The following is a 20,859-nucleotide window of genomic DNA, read 5'->3' as shown; positions in this document are numbered from 1 at the left end:
CCCATGTGGGGTAATACGTGGAAATATTCAAGAAATTAAATTTGAATTAGCAACTGAAAAAAATTAATTACCAAGACAAAAACAAATGAGCATTTTAAAGCTCGTGCTACTTTTCCAGAATGCCCTCCAGGAAGGCGGTGTCAGGAGACACACCCATAGGGCCTCCTGGAGTGTCTGTGTACACCATTACTGTAAATTTCACACTTCAGCAAAGCCTCAATCATCTGAGCCTCAACCAGCAGAGTCAGAGCAGAGTCAGCAGCAAAGGCGCTGAGTCGAGCAGCCAGAGCAGCCGAGCAGCCTGCTTAGTCTTCCTGTAAGGGACCATCCCCCAAGGGGAACCTCTTCTCAGAGCAGTGGCTGCAGGGAGGTCCTCAGAGGAGCACAGAGGCGAATGGAGGCTGAGGGCACGGGTGTGTGTGTGTGTGTGTGTGTGTGTGTGTGTGTGTGTGTGCTGGAGACGGACTGAAGCTCTGCTGTAGGCCCCAGCTGACTGGGGAGGCTTCAACAAGGCCAGGACCAATGGCCAGAGCTGCAGGCTTGGGCCTTTCCCCAGGCAGGTGGCCGCTGGGAGGCCCTGGTGTGATCCCTGTATGCAAATTCTCATAGCCTGGGGTGACCCCTTCTTAATCAGAAAGACATGCCAAACCCTGGGTGCCCCGCTGTTTGGATTTTTCCAGCCACCAGAATGGTTACCCTGCCCCAACCTCAAATCCTTTCCTTATAGCATCCTCAGTTTCAGGTAGTTTGGTACAGCCACACAAAATACACCAACAGACTGTCCATGCCCTGTTGGTGGCCAACTGCCTTCCTTGCTGATACTAAAGGTCCAAGTTTCTACACCAGGATATCGCACAGTAAGGAGCGTGGATCTAATGGCTAAAAATAGAGGCTCTTGGATCTGTGAGCTTGGTGGCATACCTGCCGCCTATCGAGGCCAAGCTTGGCCAGCTCCTGGCTGCAGAAAGTTAAGTTGGAGACGAAGCTGAAGAAACAGACGTGGGCCCTGACTCCAGACACTGAGGGGCTGAACGCCTGGAGCTGTAAACCATGCTCTGTATGTATGTTTTCTGTTTGTGTTTGTTGTGTTTTGTGAGACAGGGTTTCTCTGTGTAGCCCTGGCTATCCTGGACTCACTCTGTAGCCCAGGCTGGGCTCAAACTCATGGAGTTCCTCCTGCTTCTGCCTCCCAAGTGCTGGGATTAAAGGTGTGCGCCACCATGCCTGGCCATGCACTTCTCATGTGCCTTGGGCCTTAGCTGCCCTGAATGGGGGGGGAGGGGTCTCAGAAGGCTGCTCCTGCTGGCGGCTCGTGCTCTGAGGTGAGGGCCCCAGACAACAGGGCAGAGGCTATAGCTCTGCTCTGACTTAGTCAGGCCACTCAAGCTGAAGCCCACCCGGACTCAAAGGGAAGGGTGGGACCTCCTGCTGGGAGGTGTGACAAGGTGGCCACAAATAATGTCGTGCATTCGGTGGCCATTTTTGGAGTTATGCTCTGTTGAAAAACTTATTCCCACCACAAGGGGCAAAAAGAGTCCAGGCCAGAGGTGGTCGCAGCAGGGAGGGCTGCCCGAGGGGGATTCTCATCCTTTGGCTGCAGGTCTAAGTCACCCTTCCTTCTCCACCTGAGCACTGAGCTAGCAACCGTCAGGCCCTGGGTGGCTGGCACTCATGCTCCTGAGGTGAAAGGCCCTTTCACTGCCTTCTGGCTGCGGCCCATGTAGGGCATGAGGCCAACTCCTTTCAGAGTGAGGGCGTTACCAGCATGCGTGCTGAAAACCCACCCTGCCGGACAAACATCCCACCCACAGGATGGGTTTTTAAAAACTAGTAAAACTTTTATTTAGAAGCAATTTCGGGCACCCAGAACACACAGGAATCCCCAGACTCCCCGTGCTCCCGCCTCACACCAGCCTGGCTGCCCTGGACGACAGACGGGGCTTGGCACCGTCTATTCCCGGCTCCGTCTCGCTGAGTTTTGACCAGTGAGCATGAACATGTGCCTATCATGTTGGAACCACCTAGAAGAATGCCACTGTCCTTCCCCTGACTTCCTTCCACTCCTTGTTTTAATGGCTCCCATTCCCACCCACCCCCACCCCGCCCCTGGAAATCACCTTCTGAGAGAAGAAACCCTTCCTCATCTTGGCCTGCGGGAGACTGCGGGGCACTTCCCAAGACCTGAATGGTGCTCCATGAGGCACCTCAGAAATCATGTGGCCCTCTGAAGGGCTCATGAGACACCTTGAAGCTTTCTTGACATTGTAGCCCTGGCTTCCGGTTACTGAGCCTCATGTCTCCAGCTCCAGAGTGCTGGGATAACAGACCTGCGCCACCACACCAGCTTGGTTCTTGTGTTAGAATTCTGTATGTGTGTGTGTGTGTGTGTGTGAACTTGTGTGTGTGCCACAGGAGTGCAAGTGTATCGTGCCCAGAGGAGGGCATCGGCTCCCCTGAAGTTGGAAGCGTCTGCTGGCACCTTTGACGTTCTGCCTGGAAAACCCCTCAGCTGATCACAGCTGTTAAGGCAGCTGCGCTGCCTGGGACCCTCACACTCGGAGCATGTGCCAGCAGCAGGCGGTGCTCTGAGTCACTCATGCAGAGGACGCCAAGGCCAAGGCTCTCGGGAAGTGCATGAATGGTTTAAAGCCATCACTTCAGGCAACGGTGTGGCGAAGCTTCTTACCACGCAAGGAAGTGACCTCCAGTGCCCAAGAGTGTTTCTCTCGGGGCTAGTACCAACTTCCTTCAGCCCATCAGATTCTGAATGCCACAGGCTTCCTGTTTCACACAAAGCCACACAATTTTCTTTCCTTCTCTTTCTTTCTTTCTTTCTTTCTTTCTTTCTTTCTTTCTTTCTTTCTTTCTTTCTTCCTTCCTTCCTTCCTTCCTTCCTTCCTTCCTTCCTTCTTTCGGGGTTGTTTGGTTTTTTTGTTTGTTTTTTGTTTTTGGGTTTTATTTATTTTTGCTTGTTTTGTTTTATTTTGTTTGAGACATGGTTTCTCTGCATCGCTCTGGCTGTCCTGGAACTCACTCCGTAGACCAGGATGGCCTAGTGGAACTCGCAGAAATCTGCCTGCCTTGGCCTCAGAGTGTTGGGATCAAAGCTGTTCACCCCACCCCCAGCCTTAATATCACTTACTAACCATGAGCTCAGCCTGGCAAGATCTGGAAAGTGCCATAACCCTCATCTGTGGCAGCAAAACCTGGCGCACGAAGAAAGCAGGTTAGGGGTCACAAACCAGCTGGCAGGCAGACGGACTGGATGTTGAAAGGACATTTTAAAAATGGACGGCCTGGGAGCCCGGTCAGTGGAGGACACAGTGGTTTGTTAGGTACCTTTGCTCACCGAGAGTAAGCTTCACGTTTAAACAAACAGGATCCATTCAAAAGACTCAGAATGAGAGCCGGGCGGGGCACACCCCTTAATCCCAGCAGAGGCAGGCTGATCTCTTGAGTTCGAGGCCAACCTGGTGGATGGAATGAATTCCAAGACAATTCAGGGCTACACAGAGAACCCCTACTTTGAAACAAAAACAAAAGAAAACATTTCAAAATTCAAAATGCGATGCTTACCTAACATTCACCCCCAGCCCTGTCCCTGCCCCCTCCTGTAGCTTCCAGAGACTCAGGCACCCCTGAGCCACCTGCACTGTCCCTGGGGGGGCTCTGCGTGGGGCTGGGGGTGCATTAGCGGAGAGGGGGCTCAGGCAGGAAGCGGCAATACGGGGGTTCCCTGCAAAGGAAAAGAGGAAGGGGGTTTTGGGGTGGCCTAGCTCTTCTGTCGCTGTCTGTGGGCTTTCAGACAGGTGTGCCAAGGCAGCTGTGCCCCTACCTGGACTTGCCCGCGCTTCCTTCCCGGCCGGTGAGTCTGTGAGGCCCCAGCGCCCCAGGCTCCACCACGCCCTGCCCACTGCCGGGAACCCGAGCCTCGCATCGCCTTGGCTACCTGGCACATTCACCTTCCCCAAAGCCTTGTTTGCCTTGCTTTGGCATAACCTCAATAGACGGCTTTCAACACCCTCCAGACGGAATTAATCACTTTCCTTTCTGCGCGCACAACACACTCACCATCTTACTATGGGGAGATTTTTTTTTTTTTTTACTTTCTATTTTGTTGTTTCGGTTCACGTCTTGTTTATTTACTTGCTGTGTGCACCTGTAGAGTGTTGGGGAAGAGCCCGTGACTGTGGAGGTCAGAGAACAATTTGGGTGAGTTGGCTTCTCCACTTTGTGGGTCCCTGAGATGGAACCCAGGAGCAAGCTCATTTAATCTTTGAGCATCTTCTGTGAGCCTTGTGTGTGTGTGTGTGTGTGTGTGTGAGAGTATATTCACACATGTGTGCTGGTGCCCGAGGAGGCCAGAAGAGGGGCGTTGGGTGCTTCATAGTTGGAGTTACAGGAAGTTGGGAGCAAACAGTGAATGCTGGGAATGCAACCTGGTCCAGCGGTTAAGTGGCAAGTGCTCTTCACCACTGATCCATCCTTCAGCTACCTTATCCGCCCTCCCCCCCCCCCCCATCCCGCCCCAACCCTCAGGAAGGGGTCTCTGCGTGCAGCCCTGGCTGTCCTGGAACCCACTCTGCAGACCAGGCTGGCCTCCAAATAGGAGACCCGCCTGCCTCTGCCACCAAGCGCTGGGCAGGGGCATGCGCCACCACGGCCCAGAGGCCGCTCCCTCCCTGCACCCCATCTTTTAAAAGATAGCGCTGGATTCTGCTCCAGAGCGCTGGCCGGCCTGGCACTGTCTAACCCAGGCTGGCGTGTGAGCCTCCTGCTTCAGCGTTCCACTTGCTGAGATGACACGCGTGCGCTTTCAAAGTTTAAAAGTAAGAGCGGAGTTTCCAGGCTCCCGGGTTGCAGGGATGCGGGTCCCCGGGCTCCGCCACAGGCAGAAGCCGACTGTCAAATGCGGCCGAAATGATGCCCAGTCCGAAGGCGGCCACCTTCTCCACGGGGTCACGTCGGCCCAGGCCCATCGGGGCAGCCAGCGCGGCCGGCGTGGCACCCGTGGGTGGTGCTCAGCCCGGCTCGCTAAGCCCGCGCCCCGCGCCCCGCGACCGTCCCGCGGTGGCCCCGGGCCGCCAGGGGCGCCTCCCCGTCCAGCTGCCGCCTGGCCCCGGGAAAGCTGCCGTGGCCGACTCGGGGGTGGGGGTGGCGGGTGGCGCGGGCCGCACCTGCGTGGGGGCACGGGCGGGGCGGGGCGCGCACCTCGACGGGGCGGGGCGGCCGTGCTCCCGCCTTCCTCCCGCCCTCCGGCGGCCGGGCCGCGGATTAGCCACCTGGGAGCCCGCGCCCCGCGGCCTCGTCGCCACACTTCCCTGGGAGCGGCGGCCACGGCGGCACCATGAAGAAGTCCTACTCAGGTGGGCGCTGCGCCCGGCGTGGGGAGGGGCGGCGGCGGGCACCTGCGCGTGCCACCTGAGCGGGCGAGGCCACCCGGGAACCGAGCCGGCCCGGTGGCCCCGAGCTCTCGGGACGTTGTGCCCCCCGGACAGTCCGTGGCTCCTCCCCCAGACGGGGACGGGAAGGGGGCGCTCCGCGGCGGAGCTCTGCCCTCCGCAGGCTTGGCTTTCTCTGTGCGCAGACCTGGCCCTCGCTGCTGCTGGAGTTTCTCCTGGTCTTGGCTCAGTGTCCCCTTCGCTGTCCCCGCAGACCTGGCTCGCTCTAGAGTGTGAGGGGCTGCTCTGGAGGCGCCTCCTCTCCCTGTCGGTGCAATGTTTGACTTACAGGTGGTGTTTGAGGGGCCTGGCTGCGGTCTGGGTGGGTGGGGTGAGGTTCGGTGGAAGGGTCTTTGCCTTCCCTGAGCTCCTGGTGGACGTGGCCCCAGCATCTCTCTTTTGGCAATGACTCCTGTTAGTCACTTGCCCCGGGGCACTGAAAGGTCTCTAAACAGGGCCGCCCAGGAGAGCTAGGCCATTTATTTGGGTCTCGGGGTACCGGGAGTGCCCTAGTATGCCAAAATCACTCTGATGGGTAGAGAGTAGTGTGGGGCATCGCAGGGCTCCCCGGGGCTCCACACTGGTCGTTACTAAATGCCATACTCTCTCGCTCTGTGCTTCCCTTTCGCAGACAGCCCGACTGAGGCTGTGAGCGCAGGGTAAGGCAGCCCTGTTCTCACTCTTTCGCCGTCCAGGCGGGATCCTTTGTCCTCCTCCCCTAACTTCACATGCCTTCTCTTCAGGTTCCTCTCCTAATCTATTTGGACAGGAAGCTTTCTGCCAAGAACCCGTGAATTCATTTAAGATAAGAGCTCTGAATCAGGAGACTGAGTTAGAGTTGAAGAGGTCATTTGGGCCATCCCCCTGCCTTGAGGTCATGTTCTGTTTCCTTCTGTTTTCCATATTCAGGAACCAAAAAGGCTTTACTTCTCAAAAAGGATCATTTAGCTTCCCCTAAGAAGTAGCCTTCTGGTCAGTAGCTCCTGGCCCTGAGTTGCCAACTTGGCTGCTCTGGGCCCCCAGTGCCTGGCTGTTTTCAGGAGAACTTGCTGACGTGGTGCTGGGGGAGGAAGGGGCTTCCAGGTGGTCTGCGCTCAGGCTTGGCACTGGGCCCTTCTCCCTCCCCAGCATGCTCCAGATGCTTGGAATGGTTGTGGGCATTGGGGCTATTTCCCTGGCGCTCCGGCTGGCCTTGGGATGGCCAAGGGCTGTTCTGTCTGTCCTTGTCCCCTCACGTTTCCTGATTGGTGGGTCTGGACACTGAGGTACGCAGGCCCTCCCAGGTCACAGGTCCTAACGTACTGCACAAGCCCCCGAAAGCTTGCTCTTTCTGGGTCTGGATGGGGGGGGTGGTCTGAGCCTGGAGTTTACTGGAGATGGTGGTGGGACCGGCACTCGCCATCTCTCCTATTCCCCCGGACCTTAACCAGGCACATTTCTGTAAAAAGATGCAACTTCCTGCGGCAGGTCTGCGGAAGCCCAGCTTACAGCCCTTGGGAAAGCAGGCTCCCTGGTTCCGTGTGTTTACCTAAAGGGGCAGGGCCCCTGGAGGCTGGGCAGGAGGGAGGGCCTGGACCATATCCAGATTGTTTCCCGCCTGGCAGTGTGCCAAGGGGTGCTGGGTCACTCTGTGCCGGTTGTATGGGGTTGGGTGGTAGGGGTTCCATCGGGTCTTCCGGAGCCAGCCCTATTCTGAGTAGGGTTGCTTGCCGAATCAGACTGGCCTCAGCTCCCATTGCTACCAGAAACTCAGCAGAGTAGCAAAGAATGTAAAAAATCTCCCAAGTACCTGGAAATCCAAGGGCAACCAGGAAGGCGTGTGCTTTTCCCATAGACGGTGTGGGATTATCACTCCTAGACCTGTTAATGAACTTGAAATACAGGGGATGGCTGCCACTGCGGTCGGGGACCTGCCACGGGCATTGATGGGCCTCTCAGGAGGGGAGATGAGAAGTCTGTCTGGGGTGACCCCGGGATCATGGTTTACGCACAGCCACCAATGTGGTGACTCTGTGTGGTGGGCACCGTCAGGCCAGAGGCTGCAGAAGCAACGGCAGAACATGTTCTTAGCTTGTAGGAGCTTGCCTTGTCGCTGGGGAGGCGAGACTTCAGCTCATTACTACCCCCTCCAGGGGGTGGTAGCCTCTCGAGTGCGTCAGGGAGAAAGGGGGTCGGAGCTTTGGGGAGGGACTGCGATTGAGCCTGACCTGAATAAGGGATCTGGTGTAGTGCAAAACAAAATGTGTTTTTCCAGGTAGGGAAGCTGCAGGACACCAGGGGCATTTGGGGAGGGGGGACCCTCTGGCAGTCCTAGCATAGCCCCAGCTCTTCGTGAACCTACCTTCCCTTTTGTTTTAGCTATAGCAGTGTGGCCCAGTGGTTAAGGGCGGGAGCTGCGAGCTTGGGATTAAGTCCCGGGATGCTGTGGGGCTCATCATTGTTGGACAGAGACGATGCTTGATCGTGACAGTGAGTTTCTACAGGAACAGGTTCCGGGGTACCTGTTCTAACTCTCTAGCCTGTATCCTAGGAATTACTGCCATGGACCAGAGGAGGGACCGGGAGATTGTGTGCTACACATTGCTGGGGCCAGGGCTTCTCTCGACTCCCGGGGTTTAGAGGCCTATCCCGTGCTGGAGCCAGCTGCAGGCTACTCCCTTCATTTTCTGGGGTCCCGAACTTAGCACCTCACAGTGTAGGAGTGCCCTTCTCCGTCCTCGGCTTTCCTGGAAATCATCAGTGGCAGAGGAAGCCGGGGGACGTAGCTTCCAGCCACCAGGATGGGTGAGCATATCCCAGTTGGCACTTTGGAATTATCTTGCGATCCAGGAGCCTCTTAAAGCAGGTGGCTAGCTGTGCCAGCTCTATACTGGGCAGGGCTCAGTCCTAGGAGGTCTGCAGGATGAGGGTCTCAGCCTTACCCAGCACCCTGGGGGCTTTGGGAGGCCGAGGGCTGCAGCCTCCGAGGTTACCCTGAGTAAGCCACCCACGTGTTGGCTTCGTGGGACTGGGTGACAGCAGGCTTCTTTCTCCACCGGTCCCTCCACAGCTTGGTGTCTGCTTGGGTCTCCTCTTGTCTCCTCATGGTCAAGCTTGTTTGCTCCAAGGGACCAGGGCTGGAGAGAAAGCGGCCTCCTCAAGCAGCTAGTCTATGGTGATGTCCCTTCCGTGCCCAGCTCCAGAGGCCCCTAGTCCCAAGAGAGCTGACTGAGCACGAGTCAGGAGCCTGCCCTTCCCAGACCATGGTGGGAAGGCAAGTTCAGACATGGGCAGCCATTTACCCTGCCTGCCTCTGCTTCCTCCTCTCCCCAGCTTTCCACTCTGCAGCTCTTTTACCATCACGGGGTAGAGGGCAGAGTATGAGATAACCCGCCTTCTACCCGAAACCTGTGGGACCTGCTTAAACCAGGGTGGGTGCCGAGAGGTCAAAGGGTTGTCACCTAGGAGCAGCGGGCTTAGTCAGACAGTGGGCTGCTCGTGTGCCCGAAGGGCTCAGGTGCATGTCTGTAGAGAACCGGGGGAGGCCCACTGCCACCGAACACTCAGCGTCCTTCTCGGACTGCCCTGTCCATCCCAGGCTGTCCGAGATCCCATGCGCATGGAACCTGGAGGTGGCCTGTTTTCCGCATGTTTGCCCGTGGTCAGTGTAGCGTGCTTTGCAATTTGCTAAAGATGTTTTTTTGATAAGAAAGATCTAGCACAGACCAGCACAGGGCCAGGCTCCAGGGCACATGCTGAGTGGGATCTCCCAGCCCCAGGGATGGAGGGGATGGGGTGGGGTGGGGGCTGCAGAGAGAGACCTGAGTCCCATGAGTGGGAACGTTTGGGTAGGGAGAGAGGTGAGTCTTGCCCCAACTTTGGCTTGTTTGTTGGTGCTGTTACCTTGGAAACATCCCAGCTCTTCGCTGCTTCAGGGATTAACGGGGGAATCATCAGCACCAGTGCCTGGAGAACCACTTGGGGCTTGCAAAGATACAGAGAACATCTCTGCAGGGCTATACCTCTCTAGGGGATGCTAGAGAGATCTCAGAGTCCTGACAGGAACTGCCACAGGTCACGTGATCCAAAAGTGCTAACTGAAAGCAGTCTGCCTGGGTGGGTATAAGGCCTGGTTGAAAGCCGCTGGAGTGTCTGGCATAGGCGTCATGTGGTCACCAGGCTTGTAGGGTGTCGGTGTCTGCGGCAGCAGCAAAGCCACCTGTGGCAGGTGGGCTGGTCTCCTCCGATGGGTTAGCTTTGCTCTGGCTCCAGGAACTTTGGTGAGCCTTGCCAGAACAGCCCCGCTGAGCTGCAAGGGGCTCCAACTCCCCAAAGTTCCTGACCTGGCTCAGTTTTCCGTGTTCTCTGAGCCATTTGTTGCAGAAGCATCTGCTGGGTGCTGCTGAGCCCAGGCTCCATTCTGCCTGCTCCCTGGCGGCTCTCGGCAATGGCACTGGAGGGGCCTGAGGGTTGAGGGCCCCTCTGATCCCAGCCCAGTTTCTTGGCCTTATCTCTCCAACCCTGCCCTGGGCCCGGGTCCACTTGCAGCCGCGGTGAAGCTGACACCACGCTACTCCAATCAGAGGGGGTGGCAGCCCCAGGAGCCTCGCTTGTCAGTGGCCTCTCTGCAGATCTGCAACAAGCAAGCTTTGTTCAGGGACTGATGTGACCTGGTTCACTGAAGTCTGGCTGTTGGCAGCCCAGAGACCTCAGGACAGGAAATGGGAGCGAGGAAAGCCAATCCCGGCTTCAGGTCACAGTGTGGCCCTTGGACCTAGACCTTCCCTGGCAGGGTCCCAAGACACCAGAGAAACCCTGACCTTCATCGCTTGGAATGCTGTGAGAGGTGGAGAAGGTCTTTCTGGAGCTGAGGCTTGCCCTAGAAACCCACCCGACCCGGGCTTGAGGATCCTGAAGAGGGGACCGGCAGGCCTCTGTGTGGCAGCTGTGGCTGCAGTCTCTGCCTCACTCCTCGAAGGCCTTTAGTGGTGCCCAGGCCATGCTCACGCTGATTCCCCCTGGCACTACCTCTGGACCAACGGGTGGGCCACAAGAGCATCAGGGGCCCTGGCCAGGCCAGGCATGTTGGGGCAGCAACTGACTCAGGAGTCCTGGCAACTGTGCTCAAGTTTGAGCTGAGTTCCAGGTGAGCATGGCTACCAGGAAGGGCTGGGCACGGGTGAGCTGGCTGGCTGCCAGGGCCTCGTGCTGAGCTCAGAGGGATGGGCATCCTGGGGCCTCCTTTCACAACCCTCTTTGTAGAGGATCAGATCCCAGCAGGGGGATAAGGCTACTGTAAGCCAATCTGCTTGGAAATGGGTTACATCCAATGCTAGCCATCTTCCAGTAGGCTGGGGACTGGACCGCTCGGCACAGAGGACCCTGGGGAGTCATCTGTAAACTCACCAATAGGACCATGCCTTTGGCTCTGTGGAGTGGGGCGGAGGCTAGGCAGGGTTTTAGCTGAGCAGTACTGGGTCTCGTGGACACTGCAAGGTGCTGGACAAAAGGACAAAAGCCAGGTACTGTGGGGTGGGAGGGAAGATGGTGACTTCTTGCCAGGATTGGCACCTCATTGCCTCCCCACTTTCCAAGGTGTGGTAAAACCTCAGCTATGTCGGTGAGTCACTCTGGATGGCAGGGCTTCCTGGTGGCTGCGGCTCGGCCGTGGCTGCTGCACCTTGACATTGCCTTTATTTTCTTTTTCTCTGGAAATACTTTCTGAAGTAGATTGTATGGTTTTGTTTGTTTGTTTTATTTTGCTGCTGTTACCCATGGTTGGTTTTTTTCTTTCTTTCTTTCTTTCTTTTTTTTTTAATGTGGACTTTTCTTTGAACCACGCAAACAGGAAATTGAGCGGGAAACTTAAGATGCTGTGGGTTGTAACGTTCACTTTTATGTCCCTCTCCCTGCTTGTCCCCACATGCGTGGAATGGATCCTTGAATTATCCGAGGTGTAGCGCATACCTTCAGGTTGCATGACCCTGACACTGTGCCCCTTTCACAGGCAGTCAGATACCAGGCGTGGCTCAAAGCCGTCACGTCAACAGTTCTTCAGAGCGGACGTCCCAGGACTGAGTGCTCCTCATTGTGTTCTTAGCAGCACTGTCACACGGCTCCCCCTCCATGGAGATGCATGAACCTTGCAGGGTTCAGGGCTGAGCTGCACGCGTGTTTACAGCACCCGTGCTTCTGCATATCCGTGGGGCCGCGTGGATCCTGGCTTCAATTCTGTGTGTGCTTCCCTGAACTCATCCTCCTGCCTCAGCGTTCTGCGGGCTGCAGTTGTGAGCACCCTTGCTAGGCTCTGGCGTCTGAAGCTATTGCTGGATCCCCTCTCTCCCCTCCCTCCTCCTCCTTTTCCTTCTGCTTGTTTAACTTTCTATTTTGTTTGTTTGGGTCAGGGCCTCACTGAGGCCCAGCTTCATGAAGCCTGGGACTCCTGGTCTTCCTCACTCGCCCGCTGAGTGCTGGGATTGCAGGCGTCCCCGCTACTTCACACTCCAGCATTTCAAGTGAATTGTTGTGTCCATTTGCTTCTTGGGTGTCCTCTGTCCTGGCGCTTTTTGCATGCATGCCTCCGCCCCCCCCCCTTTTAGGTAGTTGATGGTGACTCTTTTGCCATTCTCCAAAGCCGGACAAGGGTCCTTAGTACGGCATCTTATTAAGAGATATGCTGGACAGAAAGAGCCCTGCACTGTCCATCAACCTGCTGACTTGGTTCCTGGGCTGGCTTGCTGCAGAGACCACCTGTCCGTTATCTTGATTCCCTGTGACTGACACATGAGGCTGGGTGCAATATGACCTCTCTGTCCCTGTCACCTCCAGGAAGTGACTCTGCTTCCTTGGACCAGCCTGAGCCCAGCCATGGAGATGGATCGATGGCCTCAGGTGACAGGCCACTCCTCTTGGCAATCAGTCACCTGTGGGCTGGCTACTCTGCAGTGATTCCTTCTGGAACCTTCATTTCCTCCAGTCCGTTGGTGATGGCTTTCTGGCTTTTCTGCTACATTAACATTTTGTGCCTCTGGACTCAGTTTTCCTCCCACCATCCTGGTCAGTCCTCCCAGGAACTCTCTCCATGGCAGTCCTCCACATCCTCCTCTCTATGGGGAATCCCTGTGTTGGAATTCAATGACCCCCAAGGTGAGGTGAAACTGCATGTTGGTTACCTTCCTGTCTCTGTGACAAAACACCTGACAAAAGCAACCTAAGAAGGGAAGGGTGTATTTTGGCTCTCAGTTTGAAGGGTCCCAGTCCATCATAGTGGGGGGGGGAGGAGTCATGCTAGCAGGAGCTGGAGGCAGTTGGTCACACTTCATCCACAGACAGGAAACAGAGAGACGAATGCTGCTGCTCAGCTTGCTGGCTGCTTTCTATGCTGCCGAGCGCTCCAGCCCTTGGGATGGTGCTGCCCAAATTCAGGGTGGGTCCTCTCTCCTAGGTTAGACCTCTCTGGAAAGGCCATGGTAGACACAGGCCGGGCAGAGGTGTGTTTCCGTGAATCCAAGCCCAGTCAAGTTTACGATGAAGGTCAGCTGTTACAGACTCACGGTGTCTTTGGTGACTTTGGGCAGTAAGCCAACATGGCCCCACATACTCAGGCAGCCTCCGTGGCTCTTCTGTGGGGTGGCCATCAGTGTGTGGTCACTGGCAGCTCTCCTCAATCCTGTGTTCAGTGTCCTTCCCAGTGGTCCCTTGTCAGTTGGCTGTGGTTCTTGTGTGTGTGTGTTGTTCAAGTGTGCTGTTCCAAATCTTCAGGAGGGGTTTCATAATGAAAGCTTTATCTCTCTGCCTCTGTGTGTGTTTGTATATGTGTATGTGTGTGTGTGTGTGAGAGAGAGAGAGAGAGAGAGACAGAGAGAGAGAGAGAGAACGAAAATATGTGTGGACATCATTAAGGGCAAAAATCAGGTGTCGTTTCTCAGGTGGTATGTAAGACAGCTCTTCTTACTTGTCAACTTGACCACATCTGGAATTGACTAAAATCCAGTGGTTGGGCACACCTGTGAGGGATTTTTTTAACTTCATTTGAAGTGAAAAGGCCCACTTTTAATCCAGGTCTTTGGAGGTGGGAAGATCCATCTTTAATCTAGATGGATTACCTTCTTGGAGCAGCCTAGATAAGGGACATGGAAGGGGAAGCCCTTTGCCTGCTTGTCCTCATTCTTGCTGGCCAGCCCATTCCCTCTCTGGCACAAGAGCCTACTTCTTCAGCATTCTGGCATATACTGAGCAGCTGATGCGCCCAGCCTCCCAGACTGAACAACTCCTAGATTCTTGGACCTTCATTAGTAAACAGTCTTCTTAAAAACTGGGCCACAGCCTGTAAGCCATTCTAATAAATCTCTTTCTGTCTTTTCTTTCTGTCTTTTTTCTTTTCTTTCTTTTTTTTTGTTTTTCGAGACAGGGTTTCTCTGTGTAGTCTTGGCTGTCCTGGACTCACTTTGTAGAACAGGCTGGCCTCGAACCTACAGAGATCCACCTGCCTCTGTCTTCCCAGTGCTGGGATTAAAGGCATGCACCACCACTATCACCATTTTTAATTGTGTAGTTTATGACTGCTTCTCTGTTAGTACATATGAGTACTGATACCAACTGAGACAGAGAAGCCAGATCTCACCAGCTAGAGTTACAGGTGGTTGAAAGCCATTTGGTTTTTGTTGTTGTTGTTTTTTGCTCTTTTAGATTTATATATTTTCTTTTATGTGTGCGAGGATTTTGTCTGCATCGCATGAGTGCCCGGTGCCCTTGGAGGTCAGAAGGGAGCCCTCGATTCCTTGGAACTGGAGTTACAGATGGCTGTGAGCCACTATGTGGGTGTTGGGAACTGAACTCTGGTCCTCTGCAGGAGCAGCCAGTGCTCAGAACCATCTCTCCAGCCCACTTAAACAATTCTTAAAAGGTAGGGCTTGTGAGAGTCAGGATCCAGTTCAGTGCCTGAGGCCCTGCCTGACATAAAGGAAGCCCTGAGTTTCCTCCTCAGCACATAGCAGCAACAAAAATGCTGATAGAGTTTACAGTTTGCTGCTCTGTTTGTTTGTTTTGCCTTGGGACTGAGTGCTACTCTGGGTCACTGGCTGGTTCAGAATTCTGTGGTGACCCCCTTGCCTCTGCTTGCTGTGTGCAGGGATTGTAGGCAGTTCAAACTGTAAATTACAAATAGCTATTGAGTATCAGAAGTATCACAAAATCTAGAAAAGTATCAGTTAACCTGTTGCATTAACAGGTTACATCAATTAACCTGTAACATTTTTTGACTTTCTTTTGGCTTTGCTTCTTCTCCAAGACCTGTGTTTCATTTTCTGTGGGGAGAACAGAAAGTTGGTCTTTCTGAGTAGTCAAAATATCTTTTCTCCTCCTCTTCCTTCCCTTTCCTTCCCTTCCTCTGCCCCCTCCCTTTATCTTTTGAGTGGGGGTCTGAGACAGACCCTCACTTTGTAGTCCGGGCTAGACTGGAATTTAATATTTTCAACCTTTTGACCCAGGAGCCAGAGTTTAAGGTATGCACCACCATGTCAGACTGAAATTTTATTTTAGTTTTTTGGTGACTGAGATTCCTATAAAAGGACAGCAGGTTGGGGTGGGGCTGTGTATGTGCATGTTCCTTCCTGTGGGTGTGTATCCACTTGTGACTGGAGGCCACCCTGAGTATTGTTTCTCACTTACCATCTACCTTGTTTTTAGGGACAGAATCTCAGTCTCTCTCTTTCCTACTATCTATCTATCTATCTATCTATCTATCTATCTATCTATCTATCTATCTCCCTGTCTATTTTCCAAGACAGGGTTTCTCTGTGTAGCTTTTTGCTCTGTAAAACAGGCTGGCCTTGAACTCACAGAGATCCACCTACCTCTGCCTCCTGAATGCTGGGATTAAAGGTGTGTGCCATGGCATCCCCAGCTGAGACAGTCTCTCACTGGCCTGAAATTCAGCCATTAATCTAGATTGGCTGGCCGTGAGTCCCAGGAATACTCCCCAGTGCTGGGATGGCTTTTTGTGCGGGTGCTGGGGATCTGAACTCATGTCCTGATGGGTGTTGAGCAAGCACCTGAGCCATCTGCCCAGCCCCAAAGTGGAGATTTATGGAGAGTCAGTAATGGGTGCAGTTGCTATGCTCTGCCCTGGCAGTGTGAGACCCGGCAAGAGCCAGCAGCACGTGAGATGTTTATAATGATCAGCCCGTCCCCGCCCGCCCTTCTGATGAGAGCTACATCTCCTTGAGTCAGGCTGCAGGAGAACAGAGGCCTCTGTGTGTAGTTTTTCCCCTGGCGGCTGGGATGGCTTCTCCAGGACCCGCTCCTAGCTCTACATTTCGAGTCCTGCCCCTCCCTGCTGCCCACAGTTTTCTGGCGCCGAGAACTGCAGAACACACTAGTGTCTATGATTTTTGGATCATGCGCTGAAGGCAGAATGAGATCTGGAAATGGAGAGAGAATTCCTGGACTCCCTTTCTACCTAGGGATGCTGAGCAGTAACCGGGTTACACGTGGAAACAACTGGGGATGCCATAAACACAGCCGAGCAGTGCCAAGCGCAACAGCTTCCCAGCCAAACGGCTCCTGCAGGAGGTCCCAGACCTCTGCTTCCATTCAGAGCTCGGGGCTGGGAAGTCCTGCCCCTGCATTGTGGGGCCCAGGCTCAGCTGTGAGGGACTTGAACAAAAGGAGCATCTCGAGTGGGAGCCAAAGCCACCAAAGGGACAGAACTTGTTGCTGGAAATACAGTTCAAAGCAGAGAAGGGAAGAAACTTCTTGGCTGTCCCTCCCCTGTACCAAAACCTCCTGGGCTTTCACTGTTTGAGCCCAGCCTCAAGCCAGCAGACTTTAAGGCCCTGTCTCCATAGTCTGTAAGAGATCAGCTTGGCCACACTATGGAGGACCTGGAGGGTGGAGGAAGGGTTTGTGCCCCTGGACACCTGTACCCCAGCATTGCTTCTCTAGTGTTTGCCAAGCAGGATAGCCCTGCTTCTGGCACGAGCCACCTCAAGCCCCGCTCTGCCATTGCTTCCTTTCCCTCCCACCTTGGCTCCGCGTGGAAAAGTAAGGCTGTACGCCTGGCCTCCCATCCGTAGAGAATGAATTGTCGCCTCACGTCTTAGTCACCGTTCTACGGCTCTGAAGAGACACCATGATCAAGGCGACTCATAAAAAGAAAACGTTTAACTGGGGGCTTGGCTACAGTTTCGGAGGCTCAGCCCATTACCATCATGGCGAGAAGCATGGCAGCACGCAGGCCGACATGGCGCTGAAGAAGGAGCTGAGATTTACATCTTGATCTGCAGGCAGCAGGCAGGGACATTGGGCCTGGCATGGGCTTTTGAACCTCAGAGCCCACCCTCAGTGACACGCCTCCTCCAACAAAGCCACACCTCTTAATCCTTCCCAAACAGTATTCAAACATCTGAGCCTGTGGGGCCATTCTCATGCAAACCACCAAACCCTCCTCTCCCCCGAGTCCCCTCTCAGTGGGACTGTTTGGTCGTGTAGCCCACGTGGAGACAATGAAGCACCTGAGCCTGCAGAACTGGCATCCTCATGAAAGGGTAGAGGACACCAGGGTCCACATGAGGTCTGTCAAAACGATGACATGAACACCAGCTGACAAAGAGGTCTCCATGAGCCTGGAGGTGGTGGCGCACGCCTTTAATCCCAGCACTCAGGAGGCAGAGGCAGGTGGATCTCTGAGCTCGAGGCCAGCCTCAACTACAGAGTAAGTTCCAGGACAGCCAGGGCTACACAGAGAAACCCTGACACACACACACACACAAAAAAAAGTTTGCTGGTCCCAGTTCCAGTTATATGCTGCTTTAATACTTTTGGTCTCCTGAACTATGGGGTTTGTTACCCCAAGTCTGGGCATTCAGACCCACCTGAGTTCCTGAGGTGCTGTCTGAGTAGGATGTGGCTGTGCTGTGAAGGCCTCAGAGCTGGCAAAACAAGTCAACAGTGAACCCCTGCTGCCGAGTGAGAGCTCACAGAGAGAGACTCTTCTAGATGCTCACTATTGAAAGAGCATTTCCTGAGCACTCAGGGCTTGGATCTTGCTTTAATTTTTAATTTGTTTTTTATTTTTTATTTTTGGCTGGGCAGTGCAGTTTGATCCCAGCACTCAGGAGGCAGAGGCAAGCGGATCTCCATGAGTTTGAGGCCAGCCTGGTCTGCAGAGTGAGTCCCAGGGTCTCAAGACAGAAAAACCCTGTCTTGAAAAACCAACATAATAATAATAGTAATATTTTTTAAGTATTTCTTTTTAGAGACAAGATTTCACTCTGTAGACCAGGCTGGCCTTAAACTCAGAGATCATCCTGTCTCTGCTTCTGGAGTGCTGGGCCTACAAGGCAAATGCTAGCATGCTGGTCCTTTTTCCTGTGTAGCCCAGACTGGCCTTGAACTCATGACAGTCCTCCACCCTCAGGCTTCTGAGTGTGGGGACCACAGACATCAGTCACCATGCCCAACTCAACTGTGAGGAACAGTGGCGTCATTCTTATGCCATCTTGCATTTGGGTAATTTGCATATTATACATTTGCATATTGCTCTAATACACTGCTGAATTTGCTACAACTTAATAGTGGCAGCAAGCTTCCCCTGAGGCTGACTTCTCTCTGTTATGCCTGTTGGGGCCTGGCAAACGGAAGGTCACTGCCATGAGGACTGTGGGTGGCTGTTCCTGGGACTGGAACCTTTACCTTGGTGTTCCTGGGATGAGAGGACCTCCCAGCCCTCCAGGGGTGCTTGCTTCACAGCCACCACAGATGCTTTGAAGTGAACCTTGAGAAAGATGAAAGGTGCCTCTGCCCCACTCCCAGAGCAGAGGTTCCTGCCTGGGGTGTGAATGTACCTCAAGGAATCTGGATGCCCGGGAGGGATGCTGGTCCCAGGAGCTGGAGCTGGCCTTTCCGGTCAGTCATCTTCTTCTCTGGCTGTTCCCAGTCTTACTTCCACACCCCCCTGCCACTTCGGACGTTTGGGATGACACACGCCAGCCCTCAGGCTGGTTTTAGGGACTTCTGGTCCCTGCTGGTGATTACATGTTGAGTTCCAATGGTCTTCTGGGGACAGGGCCTCCTGAGCGGGCTCTCTGGACTGACTTCTAACTTTGCAGCTCTTGGCTGGTCTTTGCATGGATCATGAAGGCTCCAGAGCAAGGCTGGATCATACAACTCAGCATTAACATGCCGGCTCCATCGTTGGTAATGTTGCCTTTGGGCCACTGAAGGCCAAAAGTGAAGTCCAAAGTGAAGATGCGTTTTTGTTGTTGTTTTGTTTTTCTTTTCTTTTTCTCATCTGCCAGCCACTAGCCCGCCACACCCTGCGACTGGTTAGGCTGGGATTCTTAGATCGGCATTCTTCAGACCGGGGCTGTGGCACAGTCAGTAGTGTTTACCCACAAGCATGAGGACCTGGGTTCATCACCAGCACCACATAAAAATGTGCTGTGGTGAGCTGCGCCTGCAATCCTGGGGCTGGAGGCAGGTGGGTAGAGACAGGTGAATCCCTGGGGCTCACTGGCCAGCCAGGCTAACCAAGTTGGGGAGCCCCTAGTCCCAGTGAGAGATCCTGCCTCAAACAAAAACAAAAAACCTAAACCAAAACCGAAACCAAGGCAGAAGGGAATGAAGCTGTCTCCTGACTTCCGCGTGTATCCGTGCGTGTACCTGTGCACCCACGAAGAATCAGTGTTTCCGTGAGAAGGACCCACCAAACGTTTGGGATAGACTTAGACCTGAAAAGTGGTTTGTGTCACTTTTGAAAGTCAAGTTCGTGAAGCATCCTGTGTTGTCTGTGGCAGCCTCATGTGGGAGGACATGGGAGTCCAGACACCCACAGGGGTGGGTCCTTGAGTGGGTACTGACGTCATGTGATGGGCACCGCCACCTCATGGTTGGACTGCCCACTGCCCCACAAACACATTGGTCTTCCTCATCTGTGAGTCAGATACATGTGCTGGCTCGACACTGGGGGGGGGACTTGCACCTATGCGTCCTTGGATGGTGGCAGCGATGCATAGGAAGTGTCTTCACCCGTCCACGTCCTGCTGATATGGAAACGGCCTCCCAAAGTTTATCATCCCGACAGTAAGAGCTCCGGGTTCTTAGCCCTAGCTCAGGGCGCAGCGCTGCCCCCCCCCCCCGGGGAGGGGGGTACCTGGGATTGCTGCTGCCCTCATGGTAAGCCTGGCAGACCAGGAGCCCTGCACAGAGTCAGCACAGCACCTCTTTCTGGTTGGCATTTTGTAGGGGGATGGGCTGCTTGCCTCTCTCGGCTGGTGGGACAGGAAGCAGGCCCTCCACTTTATAGAGGAAATAGACGGAGGGCTGAGAGCTCCCGGCTTCAAGGCCAAGGGCTCCGATGAGAGAGTGTCTTATCTGGGCCGCCAGTGATTCCCAGCCCCTGCTTTTGTGGAGGAAGAAGTCGAACTTTGAGTCTTGCTGAACAACAAGGTCCTCCAAGCAAGGCAGCCACTGCCGTCACCAGGTCAGCTGTGTCTGCTTGCAAGAGGTCCTGTCAGCCGCTGACCTTTCCTCACAGGCTGGGGAGGGTCATTGGACCTTCACCAGAAATTCCTGCTGCCCCTCCCAGCCGTTTTCAGGAAAGTTTGTGCTAACTGCAGGTAGCCTATCTGCCAGAGTTTAGGGCAGCCGCCCTCTGTGCTGGGCCAAGACTTTCCCGTGTGGCTTTGAGGTCACTCTCCCCCCCTCCCCCCGGCTGTGTAAGTAAATCCAGTAAACCCGCTGGTTACTTCCAGGGGAACTTTGGTCTGTCACTGGGACTTGGCAGGAGGTTGTCTTCTGTCTTCCCAGGTGTGACTTGAATGAGAAATGTCTCCCACAGTCGCAGGCATTTGATGCCTGGCTCCCAATCAGCGGAAATGTTCAGAGCGGTGACGTTGAGGTACAGACCTACTGGAGAAAGGTGTCACTGGGCCGCCTCAGAGAGTGGGAAGCCTGTGGCACCCTGATCCCCCTGCTTCTTGCTTGAATGGGAGATACGAGCTCTCAGCTCCCTGCAGCCACCACCATGCCTGCCATCATTATGGACCCTTGTTCTCCTGAGACCGTGAGCCAAGACAGGCTCTCTCTTCATTGCTTTTAGTCAGGGCGTTTGATCACAGCAACAGAAAAATAGCTAATGTACGAGGGGAGGAATTTTCCCGGATGCACAGTCAGAGGGTGGGCTGGAGCCCCGTGCTGGCGGAGGCCTCTCAGCTCAGTCCCTGCTGCAGATAAGCCCTGGGCGATAAGCCTGGAATCTGCTCTCCGGGGCCACCTGCAGCCCTTGATGCTGGGCTAGGTCTTGCCCCTCACACCCGTGAGCAAACAAGCCGCTGACTGAGGTGTGAGCTGTAGTCCCCGCACCAGGCCCCAGCGGGAGGGGCTACCTGGGATGGGGTCTCCTTGGGACCCACCTGTCCCATTTCTGCAGGATTTTTAT

At 54.6% G+C, this 20,859-nt stretch overlaps 1 protein-coding gene across 1 annotated transcript in view; it reads left to right on the top strand.

Moving 5' to 3' along the window:
- Nucleotides 1-5,267: 5,267 nt before the first annotated feature.
- Septin9 (septin 9) overlaps nt 5,268-20,859 on the top strand; it is a 151,367-nt gene continuing 135,775 nt past the window's right edge. The window contains exon 1 of the mRNA XM_021640385.2: nt 5,268-5,366. Within this exon, the coding sequence (XP_021496060.1) occupies nt 5,348-5,366 (19 nt within the window). The 5' untranslated portion in view covers nt 5,268-5,347. The remainder of the gene's footprint in view (nt 5,367-20,859) is intronic.

Source organism: Meriones unguiculatus, chromosome 7 (genome assembly GCF_030254825.1).
Source record: "Meriones unguiculatus strain TT.TT164.6M chromosome 7, Bangor_MerUng_6.1, whole genome shotgun sequence".
Lineage (NCBI taxonomy): Eukaryota > Metazoa > Chordata > Mammalia > Rodentia > Muridae > Meriones > Meriones unguiculatus.
This window is presented reverse-complemented; position numbering and strand designations above follow the sequence as displayed.